Below are 14,965 nucleotides of genomic sequence, written 5' to 3'. Positions count from 1 at the left end.
TTTAGTCAGTAGCATACTAGGATCAAGGGCTACCAAGTTTGTTTAAATGTATGACCTTGAATCATATTCAAGGTCACAAGGAGCAAATATGTTTAAAATATTTCAACAACTTGTTCTGAATAACCAAAAGGCTTAGGATGTTGATATTTAGTTAGTAGCATATGCTGGGATAAAGGACTACGATGTTTGTTAAAGTGAATGACTGACTTATATTCAAGGTCACAGGGGTCAAATTTGTTTAAAATCTTTAAACAACCTCTTATGAATAACCATGGGTCCCAGGATGTTTAAATTTTGCAAGTTGCATCCTGAGATGAAAGGCTATACAATGTGTTCAACATAATGACTTTGTTCGACTTTCAATCACAGGGGTGAAATGTTTAAAAAAAAAATAACAGGGTCTTTTGAACGAATTTTAATCATTAATACTGATATTTTGCCTGTAGCTTTATTTTAGATCACTTTTAAGGTTACAAGTGTGAGTTTTATACCAGGTGAGCGATGCAGGCCCATTGGGCCTCTTGTTATCTTTGACAGAAAGTTTTCAGGGTGTTACTAGCTTCACACAATATTAGGTGTTTTTTTTGGCATCTAGAAAAGGACTTGTCTAAATTTTGGCGTGTGTTACCCTTTGAGCTAATACATCACTTCCTGTGTGTTACAACATAATTTTCTCGCTATTTAATTGTTGAAGTGAAAAAGCTTGTTTAACTTTATATAGATTTCACATAATGGAATAATTCAGTTATTCGTAACATTTCCAAACATAGAACTATTTTGTCTGTATTTAGATAAAATAATCCGGATTATTTTGTAGGAAAATAACATACTTTCTAGTTAAATACATAAAAAATATCAATAATTACGATGTATGCCTATTCAGCATCCCAGATACTATGGAAACATACACAAGGAAGTACTTTGGTTTGGTTTTATTTTGTTTAAAATCCTGTCAACAGCTAAGGTCATTTAAAGAAGCACATTGGACATCAAATTCAGTTATTTATAAAATGTGCATTCATCAAATTAAAAAATAGACCCCAACAGCCTCATTTTCCAAGGGTCTAGTATTTTTTGTCCTATGATCTAGTTGTGTTTTTGTTATATCTTGTTTTTCTCCTATAAACTAGGCCTAGCAATGACATTCACAACACTAGCCTAGATTACACTCCAAATGTATCATAGAAAATTTCTAAGATTGCATTTATTCAAGACAGTATTTTTTGACAAATGGGTTAAGTACAAGTAATTAAGCAGAATCTACTGTATGTAGTTGTAAAATAAGAGTTTTGGCATGAATGTTAGGAAAGGTGTCGAGTTAACCCTTTTATCTCTATGTAACTTTAGTAGACTCTAGCATTCATTGATCTGGATGAGTCCATTATGTTCTACAGTGGTGAAAGGGTTAAGAAAAGTCCAGGGTAAATTAGGGATAAAACTGAGTTTATGGGTATCAGGATATATTTTCTGAACGGCTCGTAGTTTAACGATGGAGGAAAAACATTTATTATGAATTTGAAATAAGAAAAGCAGACATGAACATTTGATAAAGAAACCAGAATTACAGGAAAGTTGGGTCATTCATTATATATAAAATATTTAAAAGTACAGTGGGTTTACGGTGGAGTTATGGAAAGGTGAAAAATGACCTTTTTTTTAAAATATATTTATTTGTAGGTTCACTGTTAATTGATCTGTTTTAACATGTTACTACAGGCGGGTGATACTGGACATGCTAGTTTATGTTAGAAACATAAGTAATAATATGCAAATATCCGTAGTAGGATTAGATCCATGTATCTGTTGAATGTTTTGGTAGAATCAAAACTAACGTACAGATTAACTGTTTTGCCGTGCAGCGTCCAGTTCTGGGTTTACATCAGAAGCAGATTTTGATAAGGTGTTTCACAACGCCAACACCACAACCACTGGTACGACTTTTATATCTACTGATGATGCATGCTAACAATCGTTTTGAAAAACTCTATTCGTAGATAGATTTTATTTTAGCTGTATTTTGTTCACATGTAACAAACTGATGAATGGGACTAATATTGGCTACATTATAATTGTTTCCCAGAGCTATTGGCAGATTAATTTCTAAAACTAACACTGGCTGCATTTCAGTGTCAAATTTGTGCAATTTTCAAAGACTGCATACTTTTTATCCTGTTATTGAATTCTTCAGCTGACACAAGAAACCGTTGTTTGTTCTTTTCTTATATTAAGAAGTTTGATTATCTCGCGTAGTAATGACTTCTCCATCAGTTTGTCTCTAAACTGTTGTCTGCTTTGAGTCCTTCCTTTTTTATATGGTGTTTATAAAATAAACTTTGGGATCTACGGTCTGCTTAATTATTGTATAAATCACAGACAGCTAGTCACAAAATTATCTACTTTCTACACTAATGACTCTGACAATACAAGTCTTTGTTAAGGTAACCTGGTACAAATCTTTGTTAAGGTAACCTGGCACAAATCTTTTGTTATGGTAACCTGGCACAAATCTTTGTTAAGGTAAGCTGGCACAAATCTTTGTTATGGTAAGCTGGCACAAATCTTTGTTAAGGTAACCTGGCACAAATCTTTGTTAAGGTAACCTGGCACAAATCTTTGTTTAGGTAACCTGGTACAAGTCTTTGTTAAGGTAACCTGATACAAGTCTTTGTTAAGGTAACCTGGCACAGATCTTTGTTATGGTAACCTGGCACAAATCTTTGTTAAGGTAACCTGGCACAAGTCTTTGTTAAGGTAACCTGGCACAAATCTTTGTTTAGGTTACCTGGCACAAGTCTTTGTTAAGGTAACCTGGCACAAATCTTTGTTTAGGTTACCTGGCACAAGTCAGGTAACCTGGTACAAGTCTTTGTTATGGTTACCTGGCAAAAGTCTTTGTTATGGTTACAAATCTTCATTACCTGTATCGCTAGACTGTAACCTGACTATACAACATAGTATTTGCTTTGTAATGGTGAGATAATTGGTACACTGAAACATAACAGTTACTTTTTGTCCAGAGAATTCCTACCTGAAAGTGCTAAAGCATGAATACTGTCCTATTTTGTTGGGTCAGGAGATCAGTCAGATCTTTCTTATAGCACAAGCTTGATTCACAGCGGCTTGTCTCAGCTATACGCAATCACATCAGTCTCCAAGTCTTACTGGTGCAGACTTGTTCAATCTTGTAAACATGTTTGCTTATTATTGTATATATTTTTCTGCATGCTTGCTAATATAACTGATGTATTGTTTAATGCCACGACTCTTCGACCAACCCAACTTATCCTGCTACTAATACTACTCAACTGTGCATGTGTTCTTGTGGGTGGCCTCCCCTTGTTGCTGTGTGATTGTCCATGTGTGCAGCAGGTGGCGCTGCTGCTAACTCCCTAACTCTGGATGTGTCACTGTCACCTGGAATGGGTCAGCTACTCACTCCTTCACCAACTCCGACATCTCCAGGTATATAACTCACCTGTGTAGCAAACCTATTTCCTCCAGGTGTTTCATCTCTGCCCCTAGCAGCCACGCCCACTTTCTAGGGCTGGGAAGGCGTGGTCTGTAGTTATGTGTTGTGCTATTATCATGTATGTATGCATGTGAGAACTTTTGTCAAGATTGTGTCTATTTTTGACAAAGTGACCAGGTAATGAAAATGCACAATATTTACCCCTGTTAAACAACAACTAAACAAATGTTGTTACATGGATACACATAACATTAAACAGGTAAGACATTGCTGGTCAAATTAAAAAGGTCAATGAAGACATTGTATGTTTCTATTTTTCCTTCTAAACAGCATCCAGTGCCAAGTTTCCGTGTAAGTTAAAGACTGTAGAGCTAACATTCTCTGGCCAGGCAGAGCGTACTGTGTATATTACTGACTGACCAACAGGAACTGCCTTATTTATCTTATAGAAATCAGAAGAGTAGCTCAACGCTTCAGTTTATTATTTTCATGGGGGGGGGATTGCCTTTAAATAATGTAATGGGGGGGGGATTGCCTTTAAATAATGTAATACAGTTATACAGTTTAATTGAAAGGGTTGTGTAAGGTACATAGCCAGATAAGAAATGTGTGACTCCTAACTAGGCAGTACCTGAGGTCAGTGGTCACTCAGGACAACTGTATCTAACATGCTAGCTCTTCTCTTTGCTGTGGTGTCTTTGTTTTGATAAAAGTTCATATCACAGTATAATTATTCATATGTTCGAAAATCAACCATCTTTATCATTGTGTACAGACAAGTCTAAAAAATTTCACAATTAACATGTCAAACCGGAAATGGAATAACTCAATTTTCAACAGCACATTTTTTTAGGTGGGAGGTGAATTTAATGAACAGGCCTAAAAGTCCTGTTACAGTATCAAAGAGTTTCTACTGACATTAATTATCACAATCAAATATGCAGTCATTGTCAAAATTATTTTTATATGTGAAGTTAACAATTTAAATTTGATGGTCATTTTTGGTTTACTTTGTTTAAAGTCATATTAACAGCTAAGATCATTAAGGACATGTTGTTTTTGGTTTTCTTGAGATTTATTTACCTGTATCCTTTATAATTGTAGTGTGTTAATATGCTAATAATTTCTTATTAGATGTGCCAGCTATTTCTGAGTTGTGTAGTGTTTGCAGTATTATTGGTTGTGACGGGATGTGACATACAGACTGTAGTAACAGATGTGACAGATCATAACTGGGAACACTTGATAAATGCGACAATTTCCTTCTATTTCATTTTCATCCATTTTGTGCCAAGAACAACGGAAAAAATTGAAATGGTGGCAAAACTGTTGAAAGAAAAAACCTACAATGTCTGATAAAATTAATATAGATAATTATGTAATTCAAATTAAAATGCTGATGAGATTCTTATAAAAGATAACATGATAAAAGTTCAACATAACACAGTAAAACCTCGTTTTACTGCCACCATTTGCCCAGAGAAAAGTTGTCGCTATAAAGGGGTTTGGCAATAAATTGAGGGTAATGCATAAAGGAATTCTTATAAACGATAAAATGGGGACATTGAAATATGTTGGCAGTCAACGAGATGGCAAACAAAATGAAAGGCATTATATTGAGGTTTGACTGTAAACAGTTGGTGTTTTACCATAGTCCTGAAGCTATCACATTCTTCCTTTATTGTATTGTCATTCTCATTAAAGGTTTAATTACTACTTCATCAAGTTGATACATACTTTTCTTCACTGTTCTTCTCACTGTCACAGCTATGCTCTTATTCTTGTACAATCATTTATTATCAAATCATAAACACATTCTTTTTTTTTTAAACTGTAAAATTGATCCTAAGTTATATACTGAGATGATTTATGATACCAGTATGTAACCATGTAGATTTGATGGTGATTGTAATATGTTCTGTGGGTAAGTACCAGGTTGGAATATTTCCTGACTTGCAGTGATGGTGATATATGGGAATGAGCCCTGGATATTTTCGGGATATTTAAGTCGGAGAATTAGCTGCCATTATAGCTTGCTACAATGCTGTTATATCTGGTACAGTTATACAGTGTCTCATAGCACAGGGTATCCACAATCTACTGAACGTTTCACTAATGATCTAAGGAGGATATAAGTAATGTATATTCATGGAACAAGGCATAGTACAGTACATGCAAGACACATATGAAATAAGACATGACTTAGATAAGATATAAGATACTTGTAGGTAATTATCATGAGATCAGTTGATAGTCTTGCACAAATAGGATTTAATAGAGTGTTATAGTTGTTTTGGATAAATAAAAAGCATATATACATGGTAGCACTAATGCATGGATATGATAATGTAAGATCAAAGATAAAACAATATTATGAAATTTTGTACTATTTCACTAATACATTCAATATTAGAAATTTGCTAGAGTAAGAATGACTAGAATTGTATGGGCATTGCCTCATTCCCTATAATAACACATACAAATATTTAATATCTTAATTCCAATGGGGCCTTGTATGTGTGTTTCTGTGTATTGTAAGGAGAACTATTTCCAAGTGTCCTTAATAGTTTTAATTTTGAAGAATTAATTGGACTACAATGCAATACTATGGTCTTATGATTTTATGGATAATGTCTTGTTGGGGTGTTTACAGTGTGGCTAACAATGAAATGCTAGGTTAATGCAGGGTTGGAGCCTTCATCTTTTTACCTTTCTCTGTTCAGCCCTAACTGTCCCGCCTGAGGAGGAACCGCTTGATCCCCTGGACTCGCTGGCCCTAGGGGGCACCACCAGTAGTTGTGGGGGAGACCTGTCCAGTCTCACTGGTACAGGCGGGGCTATGGGGGGTATGCCAATGCCGATTCAGGGGGTCCAAGTTCTGGGCACCAGTCCCCAAGGTTTGGTTATCACTGTTGTATGTGACACAGTGTGTAGTTGTAGATACCCTCAGTATATCTCACAACATTTCTTTTTCTCTCATTGTTTCTGTTCGAAAATTATGTTTGTACAATCAAGCCTCTGTGTGTTAAAGTTATAAGGACGCTGAGATATTTCGAAATAAAGAGAGTGTTGAAATAACACACAAATACACTACCGCAGGACCCAAAATCAGACAACATTTTTCAAAAAGATGTTTATAATCACTAAGTAGGACTGCAGTACTCCAAAAAATGTCACAATTATAACAAATGTCTCATAAATACAGTGTAGTGAATTATAAGAATTGTCTTCTTGGTTTTGTTTTGATGAATAAAAAAGAAATGTTGCGAAATTTGAAGGAGGATATCACTAAGAAATCAACTAGGAAATTGTTGTTGGTATAATCAAATGTTTGGTTTCCTTGGAAGTCACCTTTTAGTTTGGTTACTATGGGAACAGATTGATCACTCTGTCGTCCATTAGCACTTGGTTTTGTTATTTAGTTCCCTGTAGGCTCACACTGGATTATTAGGACCTTTTTCTGTGTTGATCTATGACATGTTTTATTTGTTTTTGGTCGACAGTTTTATTTTGTTTGGAGAATATACTAAAAAAAAAAATCCAGATATTATTCTCATCTTTAGACTATTTTGAAATTGAAATGTTTGTTCAGTTTTTTCCGATTATTGTGTAAAATGTAGATTGCTATATACACGTGTATAGATATGCATGAAATGATATAATACAATCACAGATGTATATATACGTAACCCATTTTACGGGATCCATCTTGAAATGTTAATATATATGTTAATGTCTGAAATCAGTGAAGTCATATTCATATTATATCTTGTAAATAACAGGAATCATATTCATATACATGTATGTTCTTGTAAATGATTAGAATCACATTCTTCTAAGCTCTTGTAAATGACAAGAATCTTATTTTCCTAAGCTTTTATCAAAATAAAAACAGATCACACTCAAGACTAAACTTATAGAAGCCAAAACTTCTGTTAATGAAATAAAACCCAAAAAAACTGCTGTTAGCATGCGTGAAATGGATGTGGTGTTGTCGTACTGTCTGTCTGTTTGTCCAGCTATCTATAGGGAATTAACCAAGGTCAAGGTCATACTTTCAAAGATATTTAACTTACACATTTTCTCCTTTAACAATAATGACAATTATGTATGTCAAGAAAACTATTCGATAAGTTGTGAAATTGGGAAAAACAAATCAATGTGAAAAAGACTTTATTTTATCTGTGAAAAGAGTATTGCATAAATGTGATAATCCATTTTACAAATATAGACATTAACTGCCACTATATTGAACACTTAACTGTATTTGTATGACCTATGTGCTGTCTCCGGCACTCTGATAGTATGGCACTGTATTGTAATGTGTATGTGTTTGCGTCTCTAGCGTTCCCTGAGATGACAATGCCAGCTAGTCCAGGTGGGTGCTTTTCTCTTCTATGTCTTACTTTGGTTGGTCGTGTTTCAGTTACAAGGTATATGTCCCACGAGTTCTTGTTTAGACTATATATCTGTTATATATATTCCCAGATACTACTTTCCAATAAAATGCAGATTTTATTCTTAGATTTTAATGATCCAACCTGCAAGTATCTTTGCCCATAGAGGTTCTACTTCAAAAACCTGTAAATTTTGAAGCAAGAATCTAGTTTTCTTCCACTAAAATGTTTATAGTCCCCATTGGTTCCCAGGGGGAGGTGTTAGGTTTGCACTCTGTCCGTACTTCCGTCCTTCCATCTGAAAAGTTTGTCCGGGACATATCTTCTATACTATTTCACCAGGAGTATCCAGATTTTGTGTAAAAGGTCATCTTGGGATGGCGGAGTGCATAGTGTAAGAATTATGTCACTATGACTTGACCTTTGACCTTTACTTTTGAAAAAGTTTGTCCAGGGCATATCTTCTGCACTATTTCACCTGGAGTAACCAGATTTGGGATGACGGGGTGCAGAGTGCAAGAATTAGGTCACTGTGACCTATGACTTGACCTGTGACTCCACTTTTGAAAATGTTTGTCCAGGGCATTTCTTCTTTACTATTTCACCTGGTGTAACCAGCTTTGGTGTACAAAGACATCTTGGGATGATTGAGTGCAGAGTGCAAGAATTAGGTCACTGTGACCTATGACTTGACCTTTGACCTTTACTTTTGAAAAAGTTTGTCCGTGGCATATCTTCTAGACTATTTCACCTGAAGTAACCAGATTTGGTGTACAAGGACATCTTGGAATGGAGGAGTGCAAGAAGTAGGTCACTATGACCTCACCGTGACCTATGCTTCCTGACATAAGTGTACTGTTAGGTAAAAATAGAAATCATAACTGGTGGTGGACTTGCAATACTTTGCCTTGTTTTCCTGAGCATGAAGGTTTTATTTTTAAAAGTGTTTCCTTCCTCTTGATTAGTACTACCATGAAATGGTAGGAGACATGGCATTATAGGCAATAAAACATATAGTCACTGTGTGTATGTGATAGGATTTGCATCATGGTTACCATTACTATCCTGTTATATCTTTTGCTAAAGTATTTTTTTTGTCTGAGTCAAAAAGAACCTTGAGTTGTCTAGTTTACTCTTTAGATCAAGCTTGTTTTTATCCAGTATACATATGCAATGTATCAATGGAGTTACCCCCCTTGTGTACTTTCTACTTCCTTTGTTTTCTGACCTTGACCTGTCTATGTTGTGTATCTTTTCAAGCTCTCCAACACAGGAGTCTCACTCCAAGTTTTATGGAGCAAGGTAGGATGCTATTAGAGTGTACAAGAAAAACATCTAGTATTATACCTTTGTTATGTTGTTTTCTATGTAAATCAGTACGGTTTTGTAATTTTACACTACTACTAATTTTTCAGTATGCAGTCAACTACTGTATGTTTTAAGAACAATTTTCAAATTTAATGATGAACATTTCATTCATCACCGTTTCAGATCAGTTGAGTGGTTGGTTAATCTATTTAGTAACATTTTAAAAGAGAGATACAGAATTCAACCTGGTTCAAGTGATTTATCTCACTCCGACAATTTTGAAATTGACCGATCGGAATATTAATCTTTATTCACTGCAATCAAAGGTGACAGCTTGATGTTTTGATGCAGATGAAGGGTAGAATAAATGGTTGTTAGGTAAATATTTAGTATTTACATTTGATGGTTATATATATATATCTACACAATCGTTAACATTTTACTAAGCAAATCTTACAATTGATAGCAGAATATTGTGGACTAGCTATAGAATTGTGACACTTATGTTATATTAATGTAAACTATGTACCCAGCTACACTATGTATTAGATAACTATACAGATATGATATTTATACAATACTGTTTCTTGTTTGTGTGACAGCTGTGGGTAGGAGCAGCCCCGCCCCTTCCTCCACCTCTGACCAGGGATCAGGTGATCAAATATCCCATCCTAGTTGTCCAGTTTATTTTGTAGTGATTTTCTTTCAGAACAGAGATGTTCTTTCACATGTTAACGTGTACCCTTATACTCATAATGATTTAGTTTATTTAGAGGTTTTGTTTATTGACCAAGTTTATACTTGTTTCAAGTTTCAATTTGATGTTTGTAATTGTTTGGGTTTATTGAATTTGTTCAGATATGGATTAGTTGTGATGTAACCTATGGAGCGGTGTCATTGTAAATGTTGGTATGAGACATTGTTATCAGTATTACCCCCAAAAGTCAGGGTTATTGATGTTAACCTACAGAGTAACAGTTTTGTTGATGTTACCCCTAGAAACAAATCAATGTCTTGTTAACCCTAGAAACTAATCAGTGTCAATGTTACCCTAAAAATAAATCAGTGTCAATGTTACCCCTAGAAACAAATCAGTGTCTTGTTACGTATACCCCTAGAAATAAATCAGTGTCATGTTATTCCTAGAAACCAATCAGTGTCAATATTACCCTAGAAATAAATCAGTGTCAATGTTACCCCTAGAAATAAATCAGTGTCTTGTTATTCCTAGAAACTAATCAGTGTCAATATTACCCTAGAAATAAATCAGTGTCTTGTTACCCCTAGAAACAAATCAGTGTCAATGTTACTCTAGACATAAATCACTGACTTTTTAACCCTAGAAACAAATCCGTGTCGTGTTCCCTATAGAAACAAATCAGTGTCTTGTTACCTCTAGAAACAAATCAGTGTCTTGTTATCTCTAGAAACAATTCAGTGTTAATGTTACCCCTAGAATAAATTTGGTGTCAGTTTTACCCCTAAGTCACAGTAAGTGTAATATTGTTGTTGATGTTACCTGTAGAATCACTGTTTTACCAGGAAATGTTAATTGAGTAGACAAATATTTCAGGTAAAGTCAGGGGGGATAACTGAATAGACAAATACCTCAGGTAAAGTTAGGGGGGTAACTGAATAGACAAATACCTCAGGTAAAGTCAGGGGGGATAACTGAATAGAGAAATACCTCAGGTAAAGTTAGGGGGGATAACTGAATAGACAAATACCTCATTTAAAGTCAGGGGGGATAACTGAGTAGTCAAATACCTCGGGTAAAGTCAGGGGGGTTAACTGAATAGACAAATACTTCGGGTAAAGTCAGGGGGATAAATGAATAGACAAACACCTCAGGTAAAGTCAGGGGGATAACTGAATAGACAAATTCCTCAGGTAAAGTCAGGGGGAGATAACCGAGTACACAAATACCTCAGGTAAAGTCAGGGGGAGATAACTGAATAGACAAATACCTCGGGTAAAGTCAGAGGAGATAACTGAATAGATAATTATTATCGTTACTGATTTATTATGTAACTAATATAAAAATGAAAACCATTGTGGAAATTTTCAGATAACTTAGTTTGTAGAATTTGTTTTATTATTCAAATTTGGTTTCAGTTTATGTAACCTTAATGACAAAAGTTGTTCAAATGTATTTTTTGAAACTTATCAGCCAAAAGAATGTGTTTATGTTAACATTTCTGTTTTATCACCACCTATTTTATGTTGACCACACACTCACTGCTGTCTTCTCATTGTATTTACAGTCATTGTTTCTCACATCATTTATCCGAATACTACTTGTGTGTAAATAATTTGTAGAAAAAAATCAAGTTTTAATGAGGTATTGGTTTCTTATGATAAAAGGAATGACAGTTGTGAAACAATTATCTTTCTGTTGATTTATGTCTAAATCCATGACCTAGTTAGTTTTCATGCATGAATTCAGAAGATCCAGGCAGAAATGGAACAATGTGACCCACTGTGTACCCTGTGTAGCTTGCGAGCTCCACTATAATTGTTGTTATGCATTAACCTATGTTTTTGTGACCAGACAAGTAATTATGTGAGCTTGCATAGCCTTGATCAGAGTATATATGTTAACAAGTATAGCATGATGTCATGTGTCTAGTATTTTACCTGTACATTAGAATGTCCATGTGTTTAGTACAGTATTTTACCTGTAAATCGGACTATTCGTGTTTAGTACAGTATTTTACCTGTACATCTGAGTGCCCATGTGTTTAGTACAGTATTTTACCTGTACATCTGAGTGCTCATGTGTTTAGTACAGTATTTTACATGTACATCTGAGTGCCCATGTGTTTAGTACAGTATTTTACCTGTACATCTGAGTGCCCATGTGTTTAGTACAGTATTTTACCTGTACATCTGACTGTTCGTGTGTTTATGTACAGTATTTTACCTGTACGTTGATGTGTCCATATTGTGTAGTATAGTATTTACATCAGTGTCTCTGTGTTTAAGTACAGTTTTTACCTTAACTTTAAGCAGGGTCTGTGTTAGACATGTGTACATGTTTAACTGTAGTCCTGATCTGTGTGACATAAACCAATTGCCATTGATAGTATCCGTGCTTCATATGGAACAAATACATATTTTGTAGTATTACATGTTGTTTATAATCACATAGAATATAGTGAAACCAGCATAAGTCCAGCAAGTTATCAGTGGCTACCTGTATAAACATTATACCTTTGTGTGATTACTTTAGTACAGTCTCCATAGGTTAGTAAAAATGGTTATATCTTACAACATAGGTTGTAGATTTTATTAACTGGTGTTAGAGGAGTTGTCTACCCTTGTATACTGCTGGTTGGACCCTGTAACATATGTAGATTGTTGTGTTGACAGGGTTTGATGCATTTGGTGAAGTACTACAGCCCAAATCACAGAACCAGACAGAGGAAAAGAAACAGGATAAGTTGATACAGCCTGACCTTAACACGAGTCTGGTCCAGCTGGCTGGTAACCTCCACATCAATGGACCAGCACAGCAGGTCAAAAAGTAGGTACAAACATCAATATGCAAGCTCAACAGGTGAACATTTAGATACAAACACCAATGGGCCAGCTTAACAGGTGAGAATGTAGATACAAACACCAATGGGCTAGCTAAACAGGTGAGAATGTAGATACAAACACCAATCAATGGCCAGCTAAACAGGTGAGAATGTAAATACAAACACCAATGGCCCAACTAAACAGGTGCGAATGTAGATACAAACACCAATGGCCCAGCTAAACAGGTGAGAATGTAGATACAAACACCAATGGCCCAGCTAAACAGGTGAGAATGTAGATACAAACACCAATTGCCCAGCTAAACAGGTGAGAATGTAGATAAAAACACCAATGGGCCAGCTAAACAGGTGTGAATGTAGATACAAACACCAATGGCCCAGCTAGACAGGTGAGAATGTAGATACAAACAACAATGGGCCAGCTCAACACAAAGAATGTAGGTACAAACACCAATGGGCCAGCTCAACACAAAGAATGTAGGTACAAACATCAATGGGCCAGCACAACACATAATAATGTAGGAACATACACCAATGGGCCAGCTAATCATCGGCAAGCTAAACAGGTCAGAATATAGGTACATACACCAATGGGCCAGCTAAACAGGTCAGAATATCGGCACATTTACCAATGGGCCAGCTAAACAGGTCAGAATGTCGGTACAAACACCAATGGGCCAGCTAAACAGGTAGAATGTAGATACATACACCAATGGGCCAGCTAAACAGGTCAGAATATCGGCACATTTACCAATGGGCCAGCTAAACAGGTCAGAATGTCGGTACATACACCAATGGGCCAGCTCAACAAATAAGAATGTAGATGCATACACCAATGGGCTAGCTCAACACATTAGAATGTAGATACAAATACCAATGGGCCAGCTGAACACATACGAATGTATATACAAACACCAATGGGCCAGCTGAACACATAAGAATGTAGACACATACACCAATGGGCCAGCTCAACACATAATAATGTAGATACATACACCAATGGGCTAGCTCAACACATAAGAATGTAGATATAAACACCAATGGGCCAGCTCAACACATAATAATGTAGATACATACACCAATGGGCCAGCTAAACCGGTGAGAATATCGGAACATATACCAATGGGCCAGCTAAACAGGTCAGAATGTCGGTACTTATCCCAATGGGCCAGCTCAACAGGTCAGAATGTAGATACATACACCAATTGGACAGCTCAACACATAAGAATGTAGGTACACACACCAATGGGCCAGCTGAACACATAAGAATGTAGATACATACTCCAATGGGCCAGCTCAACACATAATAATGTAGATACATACACCAATGGGCTAGCTCAAACAGGTGCGAATGTAGATACAAACACCAATGGGCCAGCTGAACACATAAGAATGTAGACACATACACCAATGGGCCAGCTCATGACATAAGAATATAGATACATAGACCAATGGGCTAGCTCAACACATTAGAATGTAGATACAAACACCAATGGCCCAGCTAAACAGGTCAGAATGTCGGCACATATACCAATAGGCCAGCTAAACAGGTGAGAATGTCGGTACATATACCAATGGGCTGCTAAACAGGTCAGAATGTAGATACAAATACCAAAATGCCAGCTACAAAAGGTCAGAATGTAGGTACATATACCAATGGGCTAGCTCAACACATAAGAATGTAGGTACACACACCAATGGGCCAGCTGAACACATAAGAATGTAGACACATACACCAATGGGCCAGCTCAACACATAATAATGTAGATACATACACCAATGGGCTAGCTCAACACATTAGAATGTAGATACAAATACCAATGGGCCAGCTGAACACATAAGAATGTAGATACATACTCCAATGGGCCAGCTCAACACATAATAATGTAGATACATACACCAATGGGCCAGCTCCACACATTAGAATGTAGATACAAATACCAATGGGCCAGCTGAACACATAAGAATGTAGATACATACACCAATTGGACAGCTCAACACATAAGAATGTAGGTACATACACCAATGGGCCAGCTCATGACATAAGAATGTAGATGCATACACCAATGGGCTAGCTCAACACATTAGAATGTAGATACAAACACCAATGGGCTTGCTCAACACATAAGAATGTAGATACAAACACCAATGGGCCAGCTCATCACATAAGAATATAGATACATAGACCAATGGGCTAGCTCAACACATAAGAATGTAGATACATACACCAATGGGCCAGCTCAACACAT

The 14,965-nt window shown here is 36.1% G+C and overlaps 1 protein-coding gene across 11 annotated transcripts in view; it reads left to right on the top strand.

Annotated features, from left to right (window-relative positions):
• Window positions 1-14,965, top strand: part of LOC110463394 (phosphatidylinositol-binding clathrin assembly protein LAP-like) — a 103,583-nt gene that overhangs the window by 78,141 nt on the left and 10,477 nt on the right. For 4 of the 11 annotated variants that reach the window (XM_021517947.1, XM_021517945.1, XM_021517946.1 and 1 more), the window contains 6 exons: window positions 1,860-1,931; window positions 6,193-6,366; window positions 7,815-7,847; window positions 9,127-9,168; window positions 9,777-9,827; window positions 12,547-12,700. In XM_021517947.1, coding sequence (XP_021373622.1) covers window positions 1,860-1,931; window positions 6,193-6,366; window positions 7,815-7,847; window positions 9,127-9,168; window positions 9,777-9,827; window positions 12,547-12,700 — 526 coding nt within the window. Of the gene's footprint in view, window positions 1-1,859; window positions 1,932-3,366; window positions 3,463-3,799; window positions 3,821-6,192; window positions 6,367-7,814; window positions 7,848-9,126; window positions 9,169-9,776; window positions 9,828-12,546; window positions 12,701-14,965 lie in introns of all 11 variants that reach the window. The other 7 variants (XM_021517949.1, XM_021517951.1, XM_021517952.1 and 4 more) reach the window with 7 other exon arrangements.

The sequence above is a fragment of the Mizuhopecten yessoensis genome, unplaced genomic scaffold (assembly GCF_002113885.1).
Source record: "Mizuhopecten yessoensis strain PY_sf001 unplaced genomic scaffold, ASM211388v2 scaffold10901, whole genome shotgun sequence".
NCBI classification, from domain to species: Eukaryota; Metazoa; Mollusca; class Bivalvia; order Pectinida; family Pectinidae; genus Mizuhopecten; species Mizuhopecten yessoensis.
The sequence above is the reverse complement of the archived record's forward strand: the minus strand, read 5'-3'. Positions and strand labels throughout refer to the sequence as shown.